The sequence below is a fragment of the Leopardus geoffroyi genome, chromosome B4, assembly GCF_018350155.1.
Source record: "Leopardus geoffroyi isolate Oge1 chromosome B4, O.geoffroyi_Oge1_pat1.0, whole genome shotgun sequence".
Classification (NCBI taxonomy): domain Eukaryota; kingdom Metazoa; phylum Chordata; class Mammalia; order Carnivora; family Felidae; genus Leopardus; species Leopardus geoffroyi.
Window position 1 is genome coordinate 24,670,661 of NC_059341.1, and position 22,663 is coordinate 24,693,323.

The window sequence follows — 22,663 nt, forward strand, 5'->3', positions numbered from 1 at the left end:
GAAAGCAGTTACAAAAGCCACATGGGAAAGTGTGTTCCAGTCTATGCCCAGTATTCACCTCTTCAAGCCAATAATAAATACTGGACAACAGGCTCATTTCAGATTTTTTTTTTTTTGAATTAAGCATTTTAATATGAAACGAAATTAATGATTTTCAATGTGAGTTTAATATGAAACTGAAATTAATGATTATCCTAAGCAATTCATACTTCCTGTCTTTAGATGCCAAAACTATTTTCTAATCTTTAAACATCTTTAAGCCTTTAAATTGCAGTTAGTGTTGAGATGTGCCATTTGATGTGAAGAGAAAGAAATCAGAAGAAAGTCCCCACCCCAACTGTTACAGTGATTAGAAACAGAATAAGCAGGCATCACAAATGTTTTCAATGGTTCAGAACTCATTTCAGTACAGGTTAACAAGCTTAAAAGTGATAGCCAGCAATTTCATTATATTAAAGAACAATTTTTCAATGTTCTTACTTTCAGTGCTATTGAATGGTCTCAAACATGCCAATAAAAATAAATTCAGCTTAACTAATTTCAGTATTTTTTCTTCTAGTTCTATTTATAGTAATAAAAATCATTAGTTAAATTTTAGTACATAAATATACTAAGTCTGAATTTTTTGAGAGAAAACGATAAGCAATTATTCTTAAAATAGCACAATTCAAGGACCAACTTCCTAAAGCAAAAATAAACATGAAATAGCCTGGTTTCAATTGTTGTCTATCACTGGCAAGAAAATCAGCTTCAAATACTTTTGTTCAAAAGGAACTCCACTGTTGTATGCCTGCAAAGCACAAGCTTACTTGAATTCTGAGAATAAAGTGGACCTCCATTAACATGAGGCTGAGCAGAAAATTGAGCAGTCACAGAGGGAGCTCGTCTGTATCCACCAGAAGATGTCGAGGAGGTGGTCGAGTTGTGTCGGGAAATCTGCCTGGTCATTGTGCCATACTGGGAACCAGGAGCTGAGCCCGGCGCTGCTGCAAAGCATTAGTCAAAGGCAACCAACAAAGAACTTGAGCACGTATGTCACCTCCAATGGCAGAACAAAGGGAAGGGGACTCACAGTAAGAAATATTTACTTTTTAAAGCCCACAGCACAAAATTAAGAGAAAAGTAAAGATAAAACACAAATAGCTCCTCTGAAGTTAAAAACAGAAGGAAAAACAGATACTGTATGGAAAGCTGCAAAAGTAAGTAAGTAACTTTCTTAAACTTTTTAATTTGGCAGAATCCCAAATGGTAGTTTGCTAATATTATATATAAATTTTTCTGTATCAGTTTAGAATATATAGCTTTTATATGTAAACTATGTCTCTCCAACAAAATAAGTACCAGAAGATAATCTGAGATGAAAAGCATCGGTTTTTAGATGTGAATGTATTAATAGTTGGTAAACTTCTTCCTTTCCATCGCCAAATCTTCAGAAGCACAGGTTAAATTATAAAATTTAAGCAAGTAAGCATACTTTCTACCTATGCTACTACATTTTAGTACTATATTTAGTGAATGTTTATTGTGTTAGCAATTATTATCAAATACAACATATGATAGAATTTTTATGGGAAGCAAAATTTCTAGTTTCAAAGTACTCATATCTAGAATCAGATTTCTTATGTATCTCCAAACTTTTAAGAATAACATACTTCCCCTTTCACTGAGAAACTGGAAATAATTTTAGACTTTGTAAAATAATTTTACAATTTCAAAATTTCAAAAGCAGTTTTATGTAGACTATCCATTACCTTTCTCCATACTTGGAGGGCTTTTTCCATTCTTTACCCAAAACAAATCTTCTTTATTATCATACGTATCTAAAATGACTAAAAACTATCAATACTTAATTTTATTCAATGTCATCTTTACCAACATTTCAAAAGTTTAATATTTAAAAGGTTAATAAAGTTCAAAGCCTCTAAAGTTAACCACACTTTTCAAAGGTAACTTCAGGATTAATGTTAGCCCTCCTTGCCCCACCCAAACATCTAACCATGACTAAGTAAGTAAAACTAGTTTATTTTCATTCAGTTGTGTAATTAACCTCTCCTAGAGTCATACAAGTTATTACCATAAAACCATACAGCAGAGGTTGTTCATTTTAAAAAGTGGTAATATTTAACATTTTGGAGCTCCCAAGCCATAGGCAGTAACTAAATATTTGAATCACCTACATGGTCCTCTTCTGAATAGAAACACATTTTAAAAATAATACCCTAATCAAAAGAACTCATGAATAACTAATTTTGGATAGCCAGGGTTTCCAGAGAGCTCTAAGAAGTAAACCTTTAACTTTTTAATAGAGACCTCTGTAAAATGATTTTTATATTTCTCTGACTTATACATAATTATATATACTAATATACATAATATATAATATATATTAAAATATAATACATTAAATATATATGATACATAATAAAATGTATATTAAAATATAACATATGTATACTAATATATATAATTATATGTAATGGTTGTAATTTACATAAATATATTTTTATATGTAAATTAAAGAAAAATAAGATACTCAGCTCCAAGAAACAGAATATTACCAGTATTACCAAAGCTTCCTGTTTGAGCCTTCTAGATCCCAAAACCAAAAGGTATTAAACATTCTTTCTTTACAGATTCTTTTTTTAAAGCACAGATATATACAGAAAAGTCATAATTTATAAGCTTTCATAATGCAATAATTATGCATGCTGCTGGCTTTCTCTTTTCCTTTGATATTCTTTTTTTAAGATTCGTCCATGTTGGTAAGTATATCAATATTGTATCATCCATTTTTGTTGCTTTATTTGCATGTGAACATTGCACAATGTATTTATCCATTCTATTGTTATTAAACATTTGGGTTGCACCCAGATTTTTGCTGATATTAATGCTACTACTATGAACATGCCTAAATATTTTTCCTGAGTTTCTCTACAACACTGATTCTCAAACTTAGCACTGATGTGAATTTCACCTTGAGGGCTTCTTATAATACAGATTGCTGGGCCCAGTCCTCAAAGTTCCTGAGTAAGTAGGTGTACAGTGGGATCTGAGAATTTACATTTCTAACTAGTTTCCCTGTGGTGATGATGCAGCTGGTCTGGGGATCACACTCTGAAAGCCACTGTTCTAGGCCAGTGGTAAACTGTATCATCTTAGTGTCCACTCTTTAAAATTAGAGAACCTCAAAAAGCTTTTGCAGAGGTGGGTGACAGCAATAGAGTAATTATAGTAATTACTATAATAGAAATTAAAACTGAATTAAAACACACGAATATTACTGGGGCACCTGGGTGGTTCAGTCAGTTGGGGGGGGTCTGACTTGGGCTCAGGACATGATCTCACGGTTCGGGAGTTCGAGCCCCGCATCAGGCTCTGTGCTGGCAGCTCAGAGCCTGGAGCCTGCTTTGGATTCTGTGTCTCCCTCTCTCTCTGGCCCATCCCTGTTTGTGCTCTCTCTCTGCCTCTCAAAAAATGAATAAACAAAAAAAATTAAAAAAAAAAACACATGAATATACAAAAAAACCATTCTGTTAGCTGTCACAGCAATGATTTTATCATAAGTCACAGAGGCTCTGGAAACTCCCACTGTATACTGGTACCAGAATGAGAAATGAAAAAGGCAAATAGGTCTTAGTATTATTATGAATATAGTTCTGACCTCAAAAACTCCAGTGGCGCCTGGGTGGCTCAGTCAGTTGGGCAGCCGACTACAGCTCAGGTCATGATCTTGAGGTCTATGAGTTCGAGCCCCGCATCAGGCTTTGTGCTGACAGCTCAGAGCCTGGAGCCTGCTTCCGATTCTGTGTCTCCCTCTCTCTGTGCCCCTTCCCTGCTTGCTCTGTCTCGCTCTCTCTCTCTCTCAAAAATAATAAATATTAAAAAAAATTTTTTTTTAAACACTCCATAAAAGGATCTTAGCAGCCCCCAGGGGTCCTGTAGCCATAGTCTAAGAACCAGTATTCTAGGGTAAATATCTAGAAATGAAATTATTAAATCTAAGGTAGAAACCCATTCAACTTGACCAGGTAACAGCAAATTACTTCCCAAAGTGCGTGTATCAACTAATAAACTCTAATAAACTCCCACCAGCAATGTCCTTTCCTGTTACTACACATCCTCATCAACATTTAGAACTAGTAGACTTCTATATTTCTACCTATCTAGTGAATATAAAATAGTGTCTCATCGTGATTTTATCTTTCATTTTCCTGATTATTGCCTACACTGGGGGCATTTTTTCTCACATGGACTTTCTAACGATGATTTTTATTATTAGGGTCTTTTTATTACCTCCTTTTGTCCCTTTTCCTTTGAGTACAAGTACCATGGTTTTGAAAAGATGTAGCAGGACAGCTTCATTTTACCCAAGCTGAAACTCCACTGTCATTTGAAACATTTCATTACCCATTTCTACTCAGATTATTGCTACTGTATATTTCTAAGTTGAATGGCTTCATACTGTGTCTATATTTGGAATTCCTTATATGCTCAATCCAGTCACCTCTAATTTAGGAACAATGTAAATGTATTCGATTAAAAAATATGTATTTCTTGGCATCCCAGATGCCAAAAGAACTGAACTATATCAGAGTTTTTCACACTACGATCCACAGGAAAGCCTCAGAGCACCCCATAATCATATATCGTTTTCTTCTCCATTTTTTGTTTCTCCTATCACTCATTCTTACCCCAATTCTTTGACTGTTGTATATAGCAGGGAGTTCCAAATCAAGTTTCACTTAAAAAAATATTATATTACTAATTTAAAAATATCTTTTTGAACAATCACTGCTATAATTTTCCTTAGAAAATCCAAACAAGCAAGAAATACAAACCACATTAAAAATTAAGCATAGAAACATTGCACATTTCAGAGGACATGATTTTACACTTAACTGGGTAACTTCAGAGGCCTTTCACCAGAAGAAATTAGTGTAATTAGATTTAACACTTTAACCTTTGTGTTACCACCTACAACCTAATAACTATAAAAGCTAGCAGTCTAACAGAGGAGTTTATTATGAATTGTGCAAAGTAAGGTACATCACTGCAGTGGTTACGCAATCTCACCTATCACAGTGTTCACTGGGAGAAGTGGTGGAGGAGGTGATACTGGTGGAGCTCCAGAAGGAGGAGGGACAGAAATGTTTTCTAATAAAATAGTTTATAATTTAGGTCAGAATACAAGAAAGAGAACTAAACATTCTGAAACAGCAAGAAAGCACAAAGTTGTGGAAAGGAAAAAAAAACAAAGAGACACCCCCATGTAAAGCATGTCTAAATGAATATGAATTTTACTAGGTAAAGAGGACACAGAGATCATACCTGCATTAACTATAAAATATGCCTGTTTTTATAAGTAGCTTTTTCTCCTTTTTCAGTAATCTCCTTGAGAAGCTAAGAATTTTTCCCTAACAGTTTTGATTATCATACTTACTTTTTAAATATATATTTTTAACATTATGAAGTTTTCATTTACTAAAAAATCAAGGGATTAATTTAATGCTCTACGATGATTTCTTAAATTTTTTCTATAATCTAAAGAGCAAAAGGACTTTTCTTATTTTCATCCTATTTTATATTCATGGCATTCTATTCATGGCATGGAATATTATACATAAATGTAGTAGTCATAAAACAAGCGAAGACGAGAGGTGAGGCACTAGCCTACAAGGTAACATCAAAACTCACTGGTATATAATTTACATTAAAAACACTCTTGCTCTTGAAATAATAAATGTCATTCTTGACTAGTGCCCAAGGCAACTATTTCTAAGCAAAATGGCCAAAACACTACTTAGTAAAGCTATTTAATAAGCTCTGTATGTAAGAAACAGCTAGGAAAACCCTGAAGTTTCCATGAAAGTCTCCCTAAAAATGTTTTTAAATGTTAGCATTTCTTCTAGCAACAATCACATAAATTTAATAAGCAATTTTATCTAAAATAACTAAACTATTTCAGACTTTATAATAAAGCTCATAAACACTACCACATATTAAAACAGATTAATAAAAAAATACCTGGTCCAATAGTGGGTGGTGAAGGTGTAGGCACGGCAATGGGAATGCCAATACTGCTGCTTCCACTGTTTTCTCGACTTCCACTCCCTCCACTACTTCCACTGAAAAGTAAAAAATGTGAAAAAAGCCATTCTAGAGATTTACCCAAAAACAATGAAACAATCAATTCAAAGCCACTAATTACTCCTTTTATAATGTGTATGTGTATACGTATGTACATCAAAATTTTTAAAACTGTTCAATACAATTTTAACCTTAATACTTAAAGCGGTTTTTGTGTTTTGCACTACTTCTCAATCTACTGGAAATCAGTACAGTCCTAACACAGTACACAGAACTATCAGAAGAGGTCATCCTTTTGATAAATGAATCACTATTAAATTCTTATACAATGAGTCATCAAAAGTTGATTTTTTTTTAAGTTTATTTATTTTGAGAGATAGAAGGGAGGGGGGGTGGGGGGAGAGAGAGAGAGAGAGACAGAGACAGAAAGAATCCCAAGCAGGCTCTGTGCTGCCAGCACAGAACCTGATGCAGGGCTCAATGCTACGAACCGTGAAATCATGACCTGAACTGACACCAACAGTCAGATGCTTAACTGAGACACTTAACTGACTGATGCCCCCCAAAAAGTTTACTTAACACCTACTATGAACAGCAGTACCAAAGCAGACATGAACTAGGCTGCCATGGAGCTCACAGTTGAGAATGGGAAAATAGACATTAAAAAACAGCACAATGTGGGAGCCTGGGTGGCTCAGTCAGTTAAGTGTTCAACTTCAGCTCAGGTCACAATCTCACGGCTCATGAGTTCAAGCTCCGTGTCAGGACTTTGTGCTAACAGTTCAGAGCCTGGAGCCTGCTTCAGATTGTGTGTGTGTGTGTGTGTGTGTGTGTGTGTGTGTGTGTGTGTGTGTCCCCTCCTCTCTCCCGCTCACACTCTGTCTCTATCAAAATAAAATAGACATTTAAAAAAAATAGCATGATGGATGCCACAAAAGAAAATGTACAAGATGTTATGAAAGTTAGTAAGTTAATAAAAAGTGTAACCAGTTTTATTCTGGAATTAATATGAAAATCTCCATCTATCTCAAAGAATGGTGATAAAACAGGGAAATTTTTTGGAAAACAAGCAAACCGGCAAAAACAAACAAAACAAAAAAACAAACAGTAGTGAAGTTTCAGCATGGTGCATTCTAGAAGAGTTGACACTGTTAATGCTAAACAATCCCTTACTATTCTAATTCCTATGGATTCACTGTGTCTTTAGGCATAGGACCTCACACTATCCAGTTGTTTTTAGTAATGTGTGCATGCACATGTATACTAATGTATATTAGTATGGGCTCCATAGTATGGTTTAAAATCAACATCACTGGCTCAATAGGCCCAGAAACTCAAGAGAGCACTGCTTAGATAAAATTGATTTTCTTCTCCAATATGACTATTCTATAATTACATTATCATATGTTAATGCAAGAAAAAGAAAAAAAGAGCAAGCTGTTTATATAAAATAAATAGCTTCAATGTGAACGCCTCCCTACTCCCTCAAGCCAGGTGATCAATATTCTGCTTTGTGCCACCACTGCATCACAATCATATGAAGTTTTTGTATTTATTATGCTCTTCTACAATTACTAGCTTATGTGTCTTTTTTCTCACATAGGGGTTGGAAAATTACAGCCAATGGGCCAAATTTGGCCCATGGTTCATTTTTATGACCTGTGTGCTAAGAACATTCTTTTCATTTTTAAAAGTTTTTTTTAAAAATTGAAAGAGGAGTATTATTTAATGACACATTAAAATTACACGAAATTCAAATTTCAGTTCTGCATACAAAGTTTTATTGGAACACGGCCACATGCTCATTCATTTAGGTGTTGTCCATGGCTGCTTTCATGTGCAATGACAGAGCTGACCATATGGCCCACAAACCCTAAAATATTAACAATCTGGCCTTTCATTAAAAAGTTTCTTGGGGCACCTGGATGGCTTAGTCAGTTAAACATCCAACTTTTGATTTCGGCTCAAGTCACAACCTCACGGTTTGTGAGGTCGGGCTCTGCACTGTCAGCACAGAGCCTGCTGGGAATTCTCTCTCTGCCCCTTCTCTGCTTGTGCTTGCTTGCCTGAGCGCACACACTCTCTCTCTCAAAATAAATAAACTTTAAAAAAAATTTTTTTTTTTAAAGTTTGTTGATGCTTGTTCTAACAAAATGAGCTTCTGGAAAATTAAACTTATTTTCCTGGTATATCCTTAGTATCTAATGAAGTAACTTTTAGTGACTAGTTGTTGAATATGATTAAACTATTATTCCATTATAAAGAAAAATCATGCTTTGAATTATTATTCAAAAATATATCAAAAAAAAAAAATTGGTCCTCACTGATCTTGACCTGATATAGTAACTGCAGGTATCAATATATTCATTTCTTTACTAACAGTAACAATAACAACATATTTCCATTACATAGCACCTGAGAGGCTTGACTTCCCTGAGTCCCCTCAAAATGATTTTGTGAAATTTCTCTAATATACCAACCTAAAAGTCAAGATATAGAGAGGTTCCTTGCCCAAGTTCTTAAGTGACTGATAAAACTAAAGAAAAAAATAAATTAAACTATACAATAAATTTGTCTGGCTGTACAAAAATATCCAAACATGGTGTTGCTACTTTTGGGGGGAAGGGCCTAAGCAGGACTTTAGGGTCGCTGGTCATATTCCATTTTCTGATCTGGGGATTGTTATGTGGGTGTATTCAATTTGTATTAAACCACCAAGTTGTATACTTTACAAATTGTATACTTTTCTGAATGTACATCATGCTTCATAACCCAGTTTTCCAAAAATCCACTGGGGAGGTGACTTCTAGAACTTTTTTTTTTTAGCAACTTACATATTGTAGTATACCAACTCTCTTAACAAATTCTTCCTCATATTTCAGGTGTCATTTTACTTCCAACCTCATAAAGTTTATATGTTGTATAATTTCTGATATTTCACCTTTTATCCAAAAATACTTAAGAGTGGTTGCCTTGATCTTTAAATAACTGTTTTAAAAAACATTCTTTAGGCCCTGATCCAAATAGGCATTTATACCTCCATCAAAAAGAAAACATAGTAGCAATTTGCAATTGTATGAAGATATTTAAAATCCCCCCAAAACAGAGGAATTACCATACAAATTTCTAGAAACATCTACAATGTTATTAACCTCATCTTTTATATTCTATATTAGCATTAGAGCAGTACTTTACCTTTACTCAGCAACTTTACAGGAGTTTGTCACCAGTCAATAACCCCCACTCATGGATATTCAAAGGCTCAACTGAAGGTTTACCTGTGTGTCCTCGGTCTCTGGTTTAAAGAAGCTGTCCTGCCTGGACTATGTTGACTTCCGAGCCTAGCAGGACTTGTCATGTAGTCATTAGGAACTGTTGGGGGTTTAACAGGTTCCAGGGTTTTGTAAGGAGTATTTCGTCTAAAGAAGCATAACAGAGAAGGAATAATGAATAAGAAAGATTCTTATCCCCCCAAATCTGTGATTGTCTCTTGATAACCAAGTACAAGTTTTTTTCTTTAACTTGTAATAATAAAGTTTTGTTTAAAAAAAAATTCTTTAGGTGCCTGGGTGGCTCAGTCAGTTAAGCGTCCAACTTCAGCTCAGGTCATGATCTCATGTTTCATGGGCTTAAGCCCCACCTCAGGCTCTGTGCTGACAGCTGGGAGCCTGGAGGCTGCTTCAGATTCTATGACTCCCACCTTCTCTGCCCCTCCCCCACTTGTACTCTGTCTCTCTCTCTCAAAAACAAATAAAAGTTTAAAAAAAAAATTTTTAAAGAAGTGTTCTTAAATAAAATAAAATACAATAAAATAAATAAATAAATAAATAAAACTCTTAATTGGGGTATATAAACTGTTAGTTTACACAAAAACTAAAATTTGTTACTTTTTGTTATAAAAACCCTAGGAAAGGGTAATTTAAAAGTTCTAACCTTATTTCTGAAAATAATGATTCTAATCTTTTTTAATGCTCAGTAATATTAATCTTTGAAATATACATTATTCCCAGCTCAGTCACCCACAAGCCACTGTCCTTGTACATTGTATGAAAACTATCTCCTCTGCATTTTATTCGTACTTCAGTGTGGAAATAATATGAACAAGTACATTTCCAATCCTATATAATGCCACGCATTTCTTAATAAATGATTTTAACTTTTCGATTTAATAATTTCATTTTTTTTTTTTCAGGGGACAGGGGTTTACAGAATGAAAATGGAAACTAAGATTCTATGAAACTGTTGATTGTTAATCCCTGTTACTATAAAATAATGGTTCCTCACCTTTCTACCAAAACCAAGAACTCTACTACATTACTTCCTATTTTAAGGTGAATAATCTTTCAGAAATATCTTACCAATTATTCAATATTTTTATTGAACTGAGAACTGAGAAGGAAGAAGCCACAAATTGTTACCTTTTCTATTTCTCCAACTAGCCTTCCCCCAAAGCTCAAGTATGAAGGGCCCTCAGATTACCAGCAGAAGCACAGTTAAAGATAAAGAGTCCCTAATTTCAAGTGCCAAGAAGAGATGCAGGCTATGAAATCAAACTACATAAAATACACCACTTATTTAAAGTCCTGCAATATGTATACTGTAAACACATGTGAAAGCACCATATGGAATCCTCTGGTAATTTCACTAGACATAAACTTAGGCTACACTTATTTTTTTTTCCCCAAAAAAATGAATTAGAAAAAAAAATAAATGATGTTTATTGACATATATACAAAAGAAGTTTTCTACTACAGACTTCCATAGAGAATATTATAAAACAAGCGGATTCACCATGGATTCTGTTGAAGGAAATAAGAGCCAAAATGAAATTTGTAAAAGGTAGTTCACACTGAGAGGGTCCCACAGCAAGAACCCATACATTTACTTAAGTCACAGAAATATCTTTTTCTTCAGCCTATGGATTTTCTTGTAAAATGAAGTTGAATTCTTACCCCAGTGTTCCCCGGCCTGACATGGGAGGGCTTGGTGGTTTCTGAGTAGGAGGATTTGTTCTCGACAGTGTGCCAGTTCTTGCAGGCTGGTTATTTCCATGCTAAAATGTGGAAACAGAAGCTTTTATTTTTATATCAAATTGTTCTGTTGGTGTTTTGACACCATATATTATTTTTTTAATATCAGAACGTAAAGTAAGGATTCCCAGACAATTTTAATAACAGACTTTGGTACCACATTTTATTAAGTCAAGAAACCACCTGCACTTGGCTTTTCCTATTATCTTTCTGTTATTCATACTAATTTATGGCAAAATACAGGTGTGAATATTGGATTTTATATATTATTTTATTGTTGTTAAACATGTTCACTGAGATCAAACTTATCTGCATTCAAATACTGGATTTCTCCAAATTTTTTTAGATATGTGCATGAATAAAAATACAGATCTCAGTGTCAACTTGCTAATACATACATCTGAAAAACCGTTATCTTAACAATTCAGTAACAAAGTCATATATGTCTGGAAAACCTCCAAATGGTTAAGTCAATAAAAGCAAGGCAACTATCAAAAAAATGAGCAAAGCAATAAATGTTAGCAAAATTAATGTTCCTATATAAATGCAGATGTCAATATATCTTTGATATATTAACACATCCAAGCTAAATGTTGCTGATTTGAACTGAGTTTCAGTATATTTAATCTACATAAATCCTAGGGGAAAAAAGCAGACAGACATAGGAAGAGTTTTCAAATTTTAGTGGCTCTGCAGCCTCTATCAATATAGAGGGAATACTGTGGATCAAATGATAAGTAGTATCTCTTACCTTGGCTTTTAGCCACTTTACGTTGGCAAAAAAAGGGGGGAAAAAGTAGAAATTAATTCGAAATAAATTATATCTGATAGGACACGTTTATATTTACAATTATTCAATTCATGTTAATAAGCTTTTACCCAGCCATATTTCAAATATTTTATAAAGAAAAAATATCCATAAGCAATAGGGAAATATTCGTGTGTATCAAATATTTTTCAAAAGAATATATTCATAAGAAAACCACCACTTAATTATGCCAATCTTATACAGGTCCAATAATGTCTTAGGTTAGTATTTTATCCTATGAAACTAACTCAACTGAATCACAGGTGATAAACACTGATTTAAACACAAACACCTTATCACATTAAATCTAAGTCCACTTTAACACAGAAGTGTACAAGGCCTCAGGCTTTCCTAAAAAAATCAATGCCCAAGTATTCATTATTTGAATGGTAATATAGTATTTTAAAAATTGATAAATTATAAATGTTAACATTCAAAATCACATGTTGCTTCCAAATTCAGAAAAGGGCCTAGCACCTTGATGTTTAAAAAAAAAAAAAACCAGGGGTGCCTGGATGTCTCAGTGTGGGTTAAGTGCCTGACTTCAGCTCAGGTCATGATCTCACAGTTTGTGAGTTTGAACCCTGCATCAGGCGATGTGCTGTCAGAGCCTGCTTCAGATCCACTGTCCCCTTCTCTCTATGCCCTTCCCCTGCTCAAGCGTGCGCGCACACACACTCTCAAAAATAAATAAAATTATTTTTTTATTTTAAAAAATAACAAATTAAAGTTAAATTTAAAAAAATCACTATGCACAATAGTTCCTTAGTCAGATTCTAACTAAGGCATAAACAGGGTCTGGAAACCTCATTTGTAACTTATGAATCTAAATCTGAGCAAGCCAACAGTAGTAGGAAGTTATAGGTTGCTTTGGTTCTAAGTTTTCTTCTGAACCAGTTTAGCCAAAATTCAAAATTGGAAGAAAAATTGCTTTGGTCCTAAAGGCTACTTCTATGAAAGATGATTAGCCTATATATGAGCTAACATGGCTTATGAATAACATGAAATAATGAGTATAGTCCTAAAGCATCACTACTTGTACGATGCCACTTAAGAAAAAGTATCTTTACGTTGTAGACTCTAAGTTTGTATATTCTGGGGTCTCAAGTTCTTTCTTTAACATGTTCCCTTTTAAATATGTAGCTACCATTTTTCAGGTGACCATAAAGGCAACATTAAGAAAGTCATCCATGGGGCGCCTGGGTGGCGCAGTCGGTTAAGCGTCCGACTTCAGCCAGGTCACGATCTCGCGGTCCATGAGTTCGAGCCCCGCATCGGGCTCTGGGCTGATGGCTCAGAGCCTGGAGCCTGTTTCCGATTCTGTGTCTCCCTCTCTCTCTGCCCCTCCCCCGTTCATGCTCTGTCTCTCTCTGTCTCAAAAATAAATAAACGTTAAAAAAAAATTAAAAAAAAAAAAAAAAAAAGAAAGTCATCCAGGGGCACCTAGGTGGTTCAGTTGGTTAAGCATCCAACTTCGGCTCAGGTCACGATCTCACAGTTCATGAGTTTAAGCCCCACACGGGGCTCTGTGCTGACACCTTGGAGCCCGGAGCCTGCTTCAGATGCTATGTCTCCCTCTCTCTCTCCCTGTCCCGTTTGGGCACACCCGCGCACGTGCTTGCCCTCTCTCTCTCTCTCAAAAACAAATAAACATTAAAAAAAAAAAAAAAAGTCATCCAACAGAGGAATGTACTTTGTCTTTTAGATACAGTCTCATTTCTAGAAATTATGCCAGAATTTTGGTGTTATTTAATGTTTGTTTAGAATGATATTGCTCATTTTTATCAATGTCTAGAATCCTACCTAGCTGCTAAATACCACAGCAGGATTTAGAAACTGTAAACTTGAATAACAAGATATACTAATGTGACAGCATTACAATACACTAAATATTATATTATTCTAAGGTAACTTAGAAGTATTCTTAAAAAAAATTTTTTTTTACGTTTATTTATTTTTGAGAGACACAGACAGAGCAAAAGTGGGGAAGGGGCAGAGAGAGAAGCAGACACAGAATCTGAAGCAGGTTCCAGACTCTGAGCCATGAGCACAGAGCCTGACACAGGGCTCAAACTCACAAACCGTGAACCTGAGCCGAAGTCAGACGCTTAACCGACTGGGCCACCCAGGTGCCCCAGAAGTATTCTAAATATAGCCACACATCTGCCCCCATTTGTGGTTTCAAGTGAATAAGAAAAAAAAGTTAGCGTTCAAGTATAAACTATCCCAAATGAAAGAATGAATGGAGAATTTGGGAATAAAAATTCTAGCTGAACTCTGCTACTGTGCAATGGTATAACCTTTAACGTTGTATGGAGCCCAGCCCTCTCTACCAAGTAAATACAGAAGTGTTTGAGTTTGAGAGTGTTAGAAGGAAATAATCTCTACATCTTACTGCTTAAAATACTCTAATTGTTAGCAACCTACAAGATTTTCCACTTAAATGTCCCCAAAACAGATCCAAACTAGACTTTTATTTTCTTAAGATCTCACTTCATTTCTTTAACATTTACATTTACCATTTCCCTGGAATCTTGAGTTGAAAACAATAGAATTCTTTTTGATTCCTCCCTATCTTTTGGTCTTAAGTAAAGCTTTATGTACTAGGTGCTAAAACTCTGTAAGGTCAGCCAATCCTTTCTTTTATATGATTCATTAGTTTACTCCTTTGTCTAATACAACCTTTAAAAAACATCATTCCTGGGGCACCTGGGTGGTTCCTCGGCTAAGCATCTGACTTTGGCTCAGGTCATGATCTCAGAGTTCGTAGGTTCGAGCCCCCTGTCAGGCTCTGTGCTGACAGCTCGGAGCCTGCTTCGAATTCTGTCTCTCCCTCTCTCTCTCTGCCCCTCCCCCACTCGTACTCAGTCTCTCTTTCTCTCTCTCAAAAATAAACATTAAAAATTAAAAAAAAAATTTACCCCTATCCTAAATCTTTAGTGTCTCCACAAATAAAATGTAACAACTCCTAGATCACATGTTCTTTTCAAGGCTTAAAAACAAACACATACATTGAAAGTCCTTTGTAAATTAGGAACAAGTCCATAAAGCTGTTAATTATTATTATGGTTTATTAAAAATAAATGTCTCTAGTAAGTACTCAGGTCTTGTCTAGTCTAACTTACCCTGAAAACTTATGCTCCCTATAAAGTTTATCTTCTTTGCGTTCTCCTTTATGTATATATATTCTAGTAGTTTCCCTGTGCTAGGATTCTCTTATCCATATCTTATACTGTTTACAAAAGTCAAGCCAGACTTATCTTAAGATATTTTTTCCATATATACGGGGTGCTTGGGCGGCTCAGTCGGTTGGGCACCCAACTTCAGCTCAGGTCATGATCTCACTATTTGCGGGTTCAAGCCCCACGTCAGGCTCTGTGCTGACAGATCAGAGCCTGGAGCCTGCTTCAGGTTCTGTGTCTTCCCTTCCCTCTGTCCCTCCCCGTTCATACTCTGTCTCTCAAGAATAAAATAAAATGTTAAAAAAATACATTTTTTCCATATATATATATATATATATATATATATATATATATATATAATTTTTTTTTTTTTAAAAGTAGGGCCCACAAACAGCATGGAGCCCAATGAGGGACTTGAATCATTACCCTGAGATCAAGACCTGAGCTGAGATCAAGAGTCGGATGTTCAACCGACTGAGCTTCCCAGGCGCCCCATTTTTTCCATATTTTTAATTCATACCAAATTTCTGTGTAACCATCTACTTCACAGCATAAAACGCTTTAGCACAGTAAATATTTAAATAATACAAATACCAAACCCCTTAAATTTATATCACGAAATAAAATATGATGGAATATTAATTTTGGAGCATAGGAAACCTTAACATAAAACGTAGCAGCTATAAGAATATTAATATATTTGGAAACAATTTTTTTAATCTGTATATATTTTTTAAAATACCAAAACAACAGAGGCAAAAGTCAAACAGCAGTATGAAGAAATATTTGCCAATATATAAAGAGCTCATTTCCTTAACAGAAAAAAGAACCCTTAACAATCAATAGGAAAACAAATTTCTAAACAGTAAATGGGACAAAAGATAAAATAATTCTAGATCTATAACTAAGTATAGCTTCTCTCTTTTATTTCTCATAATATTGGCCTTAGCATTTGTTAAATTAACTACTACAAATTTCTAAGCTTCCTATACCTCTATACTCTAGAAGTATTTATTTAATTTGGCAATGATCTCTCAGAAAAATCAGAAAACAGGAGAAATAAAGTGGCAATGAGACAACTGGGGAAAAAATTATGTGTATATTTGTATGTCACAGAAACAAAATATAGACAAATATGCCACATAGCAGCTTCTAAGATATAATGTTCTCATGGACCACCCACCCTCCCACCCCTAGTCAAAACAATAACCTGTACAACTATATAAATGTACTTAGTGCCACAAAGCTGTACACTTAAAATGTTAAATGGTAAATTTTATATTTTGCCACAATACTAAAAAAAAAGTGTCAACATCCATTACAAAAAGTAGACTGCCTAAATTTACATTTCATACTTCATATATATATATATATACACATATATATATATATGTGTGTGTGTATATATATATATATATATATATATATATATATATATATATAGTGTGGCATTTACACTTCCCATTTATACATTTATGATGAAATAGCTTCATTTTCTCACCCAAAATTTCCTTGTAAAATTTGCTTTCATCTTCTAATCTGCTAAGGACTATGCATTAAACTATTAAGTATATTTATTAGTAGAGGGATAATATAGGATATTCACTTCTAAGCTGGTGACAGAACTTTCTTAATAAATGTATATTGTTCTGAAAGAAAGAAAAAGGAGAAGTGAGTGAGTGAGAGTGGGTTTGTGTGTGTACATGCGTGCATATGTATATATGTATATATGTAAGTTTTAATCCCAAGGCAGTTAATCATACAAAGAGTTCTTCTAGACTCTCAATATTCAAATCCTAAAGTTCAATCTAGTCTAAAATATCTTAAATTAAAATTGAATTTAAGCTCTTACACAGCCCTAGCCACATCCTCTGGGTAAAAATATAAGAAACAAACAAGTAGCATCCTTTACATGTGCAAAGTGTTCAAATTTTACATATAACTTCCAAGCATCACAGTAAAGAGCAGATTCCATAATCTCAGAGAAGAATAAAGGTCAGTGTTATCAGTCAGCTATTTCCCCCCTCTTGATCAAGAACCCCAAATAATTCAGAATGCAACAGATCCAGCAATAGCATCTGTCAGATCAATCAGCTAGGGAAAGCTTCCAGATTCTAGCCGACTCCTAAAATTCTATTATAAAAATTCTGAAAACTAGACACAAAATCAAAATAAAGGTCCTCTAGGAAAAGGACTACTGAATTTCAGAGGAATCATTTATCCTGAGCAGAGAAGACGGAAGAATTCAGGCCATTCAGTATGTTTACAAAATGACCCACGAACACCTATGAAGTTGACAAGTCACAGGTATCCTTCAAAAGGAGCTAATTCTGCCGTGCTAAGAAATAAATATGGGCAACAAATAATCTCTCCTAAAAGCCCTTAGGGGCAGGGGTGAGGAGGAAGAGATGGGGGTGGGGCACAAAACAAAACTACATACAATCTTTTATTTTTCGTAAGTTGCTGGAATTACAGCCACATCTACACATATGCACTAATATATAAACATATTTAGAAATCAAAGGATTAAAGTTCCTATAAATTATTTTCTAAACCAACTCTGTAAAGCCTACAAGTTTTATTTTTAAATATCCATTCATTCATGGTACTCACAAATTTGAAGTATTAGTTTAGGATTCAAATGGCTTAACTGATGAACAGCCATTTTAAGTTTTATTATCTTCTTAAATAAAGCCTGTTCCACAGGTAAAATTCTGCCTTAAGCTTAGTATATAGAATACACAATTAATATTAAATGTTCTTTGAAAACTGTAATGCTAGTTACTAGCTAATAGAATCTATTAATTAAGAAAATTAGGAGCACTTGGGTGGATCACCTGGGTTGAGTGTGTGACTCTTGATTTGGGCTCAGGTCATGATCTCACAGTTCATGGGATTAAGCCCCACTTTGGGCTCTGAACTAACAGTGTGGAGACTGCTTGGGATTCTCTCTCTTTCTACCCCTCCCTCACAGGCTCTCTCTCTCAAAATAAATATTTTTTTTAAAAGAAAATTATTTTTATCTTCCTATTTCCTACTCAAAATATTTACTGGATAAATTATTTCAAGTTAATGTAATATAAAAATGCTTACCTTGACACCATGGCCCACATCATCCAGAACTGTATAGTCAATAGGTTTCCGAATATACCTTACAGGGCGCTCCATATTTGCAGGTGCTATTATTTTGTGAGTTCTTGACGTATTCTTATTTGTTGTCAAAATGCCAATCTCTCTTCGAGCTACTTTTTCTTTATGAATGTCCACAGTCTGTATTTTAAATGTGAAAAAAGCAAAAAAATATTATTAGGCACAGTAAATTATATTATGTCCATTATACCGGACTACATACACGTTGGACCACAGGACTGAATTACATGTCTGATCTCCAGTGAATACTATATCTTCCCCTTCAAAATTAAGGAAATTAACATCCTTGAGGCTCAAAACAGGTACTATCTAAAGGTGATTAAAAGCACCAACTGATTTAATGGATTTGATTCCAAAACAATTTCCAGGAAAGCAATTTTCATTCCTAAAAACTCAGTGTGTATGGAAAGTGGGGGGGTCTTGCTCTGAGAAGCTTACACTTTATTTACTGGGGAGGCAGACCTGGAAAAATAAAATAAAATAAAATAACTAGAACACAATGAGGTTAGTGCTGTAGTGACACATGCACAATGTCAGAGCCAAGATACCTAACTAGGTTCAGAAGGGCTCACTTAAAGACTATACAGCATGTAGGTTTTTAAGTATGAATAAAAGAAGACGCAGATAGGGAAATTATTCAAGGCAATTATTAGAAAAGATGATAAGTTACAGCAGAGGTTATACACTGGCAACATGAAGCCTAGCTAATTCTGGCCTTTATGGCTTAAAAAAATTTTTGCTGTTGTTTAGTTGCCAACATTTAAAACTGGACAGTAGTCAGCACATAAGAAATAATTACACAACTACTTGATAATTTGAACTTTGCCCTAATGGTAGTGAGGAACCAATGACAAATCTGAACTGAGTGACATCATCAGATCTGCATTTTAAAAAATACCTCTGGTAGAAGTGTTGAGGATAGACAGAACAAGAGTACTGGCAGTGAGACCAGGTAGGAAGCAATTACAATAGTCTAGGTAGAAAGGCAGCAAGGGGCAGGGGAGTATTGTCAGAAAAAAAAAAAAAACAAGAAGGGGCGCCTGTGTGGCTCAGTAGGTTGAGCATCCAACTTCAGCTCAGGTCATGATCTCGCCATTGACGAGTTTGAGCCCCGCGTCTGGCTCTGTGTGGACAGCTCAGAGCCTGGAACCTGCTTCGGATTTTGTGTCTCCCTCTCTCTCTGCCTCTCCCTTGCTCATGCTCTGTCTCACTCTGTCTCAAAAATAAATAAACATTTAAAAAAAGAAAGAAAGAAAGAAAAAGTTTCATGTTAATGCCTGTTGAAGATTCTATTTCCAAATTTTATTTACTTTAGAGAGAGAACACGCATGCGGAGTGGAGAAAGAGGGAGAGGGAGAAGAGACAGAGAGACAGAGACAGAGATATTTCAAGCAGGCTCCACGTTCAGTGCAGAGCCCCATGCGGGGCTTGACCCCATGATCATGAAATCATGAACTGAGCTGAAACCAAGGGTCAGACTAAGCCACTCATGTGCCCCTCTATTTCCAAATTTTAAAAAATTGATTGGGAAAGAACCTGTAACTAAAAATGTTGTCCCAACTCCAAAATAAGGTATTAGGGAGACAACTACCCTAAGTGTCTAGCAATTTTCCACATCTTATAAGAAAAGCACTACTCCCTCTGTCCTGGGTATTTATATAGTAAACAGCCTTCATATAGTGTCTTCTTGGAGAGCAAATGGCAGAGTTGTTTCTTCCCAGTGTAATAAAAATAATGTCATCCCTGGGGCAAAGGTCAGGAAGGCTTTTTGCCTGTTGTAAAAAATCTGGTCCCATAAACTGGGAGTTCCTTTCTTGTAATGAAACCAACTGTGTGTACAAGTATCACTTGGCTCTCTTTGCAGGATCCTATGGAAATTGGGGCTAGTTATCTAGCACAAATACTGACATTGGCTACTGCCACTGCCATGAGCAATGACATCCTGGGTCTGACCCCAAGAGTCTCATGTCTCTTAACAGTATCTATTCTGGCAGGCTAACTTCTTAGCTTGCAGGAAATGTAAAATAATCTTAAAACTCTTCGGAATTTTTGACAGTTTCAGCAAGGAGAATGGAATGCTGACAGAGTTTTCTAGAAATGGAACGAAAGACCAGCAAACAGGAATCAAAATAAGTCCATGGGAATCGTGAGTGAACATGCTGACCAAATGGGATGGTCAACCAAGCAATGAACTGTCCTCTACTGCCTATTAATAAGGCTAAGCTGAGGTGATAGTTTCAGGGTGAGGACCATTTTGTAGGTTCAAAGATACAAAGATAGCAGTCTGAATGATGCCCCAGTTACTGTTAACTTTCCATCAACCTGACAGTCAGCTTCAGAAGGTATGCCCTATAAACAACTGGTACTAAGATTTACCTGGCAGAGGGAGCAGGGAATACAGTTCTGTTCCCTTTCAGACAATTTTACACCCAATGTTTCACTGGGTGCCAAAGGAGAAAAAATGCGACCACTGTGGTCAGAACCAGAAGAATCTTTAGAACTTCAGCTAGTTTGCTTAGAAGATATGGGCACGGGTCACATAATGCTTTTTCAAGAAATTTTTTTAAGCTTTTATTTATTTATTTTGAGAGAGAGTGAGAAAGCAGGGGCAGAGGTTGGGGGGGGAATCCCAAGCAGGCTCTGTGCTGTCAGGGAAGAGCCCGAAGCAGGGCTCAAACTCATGAACTGCTAGGTCATAATCTGAGCCAAAATGCAGAGTCAGATGCTTAACTGAGCCACCCAGATGCCCCACATAATGCTTAGTACAGATGGCAACAGCTGACTATGTTACTGCTCAGTCCCTTCTACAGTCCATCCTGTCAACATTCAGTCCATACAAGATGAGTAAAAGACCTCAGCATTTTTTGGCAGTAGGTCCTGTCTGCTATGAGGGAGCTTTGCTCGACTCCACCCCCACCCCTGAAATTTTACTGAGAGAAACTACTACTAACTACTACAGGCACTGAGTAGTCTTCAGGTTCTTACTGTACTGATTTAGGATTAAAATGATGACGAAGGGGATCACTGGAGAATGAGAAACTCGCCCAAGAAATCTAGATAAATTCCTACTCTCAGACCTTCCAAACTTGGAAAACTCCTCTAATTCTTATGTTGAAATCAAGCAAGAATTTAAGAGAAGTTATCATGACAATGGAGCAGCACATAGCCTACAATAGGTGGACTCTTAATAATGCTGTCACAAGTCATCCAAAGGGCACAAGCTCATCTCTCTGTCAGAAAGCTATCTGGCTGTAGCTGCTGAATGTCAGTAATGATGACCCTGCCACAGACCATGGGACCTTGGGTGGATCAAAAACACTACAGATTTATTTGATTGATCAGCTTGTAGCTACAGCACTGCTCAAAACTGAAAGGAAATGCACCTTGTTTACTGGTGCAGAGCTGCTCTCTCCCCACCTCCCCTCTAGCCCAGCCTCAGCTGCTTTACAGAGAAAGATGATTGGGGGTGGAGTTTTCCTAGTCCCTAAGGGGAACTGAAGATCAAACATACCCAAGTATGCCAGATCACGAAGGAGGGGAAGAACTCAAAATTTCATGGCTGTTACAGAAGCCCATGTCACCTTCATAGCCATTCTGTGAAGGGAGAGGGTACCTGCTTTCAGCTATTGAGGTTTGGACAGGATTCACAGTGAGAAAGAGTAACTAACTCATACTTTTCAGCTGGTATCTTTGGACCAATTCAGTGTATTACTGTTGTGGCTTCTATCACTGAATGTATAACTGGTACTGATTTTACACATCTGCATCGTGAATGCTCCTAAGTGCTGAAGGGGATTATGACAACTAGGAAGAGCTCATGTAGAAAGCACTGGTAGCTTAGGCGTTCCACAATCCTTATGATCCCTTTCAGTACAAGTCTCCATGCACAGATGAGTTTACTGACTGGAGCCTCTGGCAAGAGGAGCAGCCTCCACCAAAGGTATCCCTTAATTTTTGGATTTAATGCCTCCCTGACACGGCCACCAGGTACACTCCTTTTGGAGTTTCCTATTTGAGGATGGGTTAACACAAACTCAGTGACTAGTAAGGTGGGAAGAGCCTATCAAGCCTCTCTTCTCACACTGAAGTGGGATATTCAAGAATGCAACCAGCCTGGTCCCTATGGTATTTCAGTTTCATATGAAAAAAATGGCAATTATCCCTGTGGGGAAATTTTATCCTTCACTCTGCCACCTAAACAAATGTCGCTGGCTCATTGAAGCACCTGACTCACAGAGGATCCCATGAACATCTGCACCTGGCTCACCAACGATTCAACTACAATGAAACCCAAGAGTGCCTGGTGGGCTGCTGTGCTGTTCAATTTCAGGGCCAGCCACACAGAGCTGAAAATGGGTGTGGTTGCTTTACTCTGTGGGCAGAATTCAAGAATGCTCTCATAGATC

General features: G+C 36.0%; 1 protein-coding gene across 14 annotated transcripts in view; it reads right to left on the reverse strand.

Moving 5' to 3' along the window:
* The window catches only part of ABI1 (abl interactor 1), a 131,479-nt gene that overhangs the window by 13,619 nt on the left and 95,197 nt on the right, over window positions 1-22,663 (reverse strand). For 2 of the 14 annotated variants that reach the window (XM_045464647.1, XM_045464642.1), the window contains exons 3-9: window positions 18,201-18,377; window positions 11,869-11,883; window positions 11,040-11,140; window positions 9,366-9,506; window positions 6,025-6,125; window positions 5,074-5,154; window positions 810-983 (exon numbers count right to left, since the gene is read on the reverse strand). In XM_045464647.1, the coding sequence (XP_045320603.1) occupies window positions 810-983; window positions 5,074-5,154; window positions 6,025-6,125; window positions 9,366-9,506; window positions 11,040-11,140; window positions 11,869-11,883; window positions 18,201-18,377 (790 nt within the window). Of the gene's footprint in view, window positions 1-809; window positions 987-5,073; window positions 5,155-6,024; window positions 6,126-9,365; window positions 9,507-11,039; window positions 11,141-11,868; window positions 11,884-18,200; window positions 18,378-22,663 lie in introns of all 14 variants that reach the window. The other 12 variants (XM_045464641.1, XM_045464646.1, XM_045464644.1 and 9 more) reach the window with 7 other exon arrangements.